The 1,655-nt window shown below is 43.9% G+C and overlaps 1 protein-coding gene across 1 annotated transcript in view; it reads left to right on the top strand.

The window, feature by feature from the left end:
• Positions 1-922: 922 nt before the first annotated feature.
• LOC107301153 (leucine-rich repeat LGI family member 2-like) overlaps positions 923-1,655 on the top strand; it is a gene marked incomplete at both ends in the record, with an annotated part of 7,445 nt that continues 6,712 nt past the window's right edge. Inside the window, one exon of the mRNA XM_015830415.1 lies at positions 923-994. Within this exon, the coding sequence (XP_015685901.1) occupies positions 923-994 (72 nt within the window). The remainder of the gene's footprint in view (positions 995-1,655) is intronic.

Genomic DNA, 1,655 nt, shown 5'->3' on the forward strand with positions numbered 1-1,655 from the left:
CACACACACACACACACACACACAGAGGATTGGGTCCCCTAGATTCTTCAGCTCCGAAGGGCTTTCCATCTTCCTCTCCCTCAGGTGATGGGGCAGCCAGTGGTGGCGCAGGGCAGCTTCAGGAAAAATCAGTGCCTGCTCCCAAAAGCCAGGGGCGTTCAAATGCTTCCGTATTTTAGAACTAAAAAGTCCCCTTTTAAGCAGAAAAACTTTAGCTGAAGAAGTTCTCAGCCCAAAAAACCACAATCCTGGGCTGCATAAACAGAGGCATGGGATCAAAATCACGGGAAGCATTAGTACCGCTTTAGAAAGCTTAGTGAGGCCACACCTGGAATATACTGCATTCAGGTTTGGTCACCACAAAGTAAAAAAGATGTTGAGACTCTAGAAAGAGTGCAGAGGAGAGCAACAAAGATGATCAGGGGACTGGAGGCTAAAACATATAAGGAAAGGTTGATGGAATTGGGGATGTCTGGTTTAATGAAGAGAAGGACGAGGGGGGGACAGGATAGCAGTCTTCCAATATCTCAGGGGCTGCCCCAAAGAAGAGGGAGTCAAGCTCTTCTCCAAAGCGCCTGAATTTGCAGGACAAGAAGCAACGGATGGAAACTGATCAAGGAGAGAAGCAACCTAGAACTAAGGAGAAACTTCTTGACAGTGAGAACAATTAACCAGTGGAACCACCTGCCTCCAGAAGCGGTGAATGCTCCAACAATGGAGGCTTTTAAGAAGAGACTGGACAGCCATTTGTCTGAAGTGGTATAGGGTTTCCTGCCTGAGCAGGGGGTTGGACTAGAAGACCTCCGAGGTCCCTTCCAACTCTTCTTATTCCATTATCTGGAGGCACCAGGCTGGGGAAGTTACGGTAACAAGTCTTGAGTTAGGCTCCTGCTGATTTTTCTCTCCTGCTGCCTCTTCCTAGGAGCCTGGTCAATGGAACTTTTCCCGAAATAAAAGACAGAATGTTTTCTCACCTGCCTTCCTTACAGTTGCTGTAAGTATTAAAAAGGTGGATACGTTTGGGCTGTTCTCGTCACAGCAGGATGAGAAAGGTTTAGACCAGTGTTTCTCAACCTTGACCATTTTAAGGCATGTGGACTTCAACTCCCAGAATTCCACAGCCAGCAATGCTGGCTGTGGAATTCTGGGAGTTGAAGTCCACATGCCTTAAAATGGTCAAGGTTGAGAAACACTGGTTTAGAAGACAATGCTGTCCTTAGGGATGTGTGTGTGTGTGTGTGTTTGTGTGTGTGTATTTTCCTCCCCCAGTTTTTTATATGTGTGTGTGAGTGTCTAATTATATTAAAAATACAAATCCTGGGTAGCGCCATGCAATGAAAGTAAGGAAATTCGAACACCAGGATAATATCAGCACTTGTATTAAACAGTTTTTGGTTTGATATTATCCTGGTGTTTGAATTAGTTACTTTCACTCTGTGCGTGTGTGTGTGTGTGTGTGTGTGTGTATACATATACATATATGTATATACATACATACATATATATATGATAAAACCAATAAATATCGATCAACAAGAGGAAAGCAATAAATAGTAAAAAATTTAATGAGCCAAGCTTTCGTTGGGCCCACCCAACATCATCAGGGCTTTAAAAGTTGGCATTTTGACTGCTATACTGCAGTTCTACTTTTTTTA

Source organism: Protobothrops mucrosquamatus, unplaced genomic scaffold, assembly GCF_001527695.2.
Source record: "Protobothrops mucrosquamatus isolate PMUCROS unplaced genomic scaffold, P.Mucros_1.0 scaffold10280, whole genome shotgun sequence".
Classification (NCBI taxonomy): domain Eukaryota; kingdom Metazoa; phylum Chordata; class Lepidosauria; order Squamata; family Viperidae; genus Protobothrops; species Protobothrops mucrosquamatus.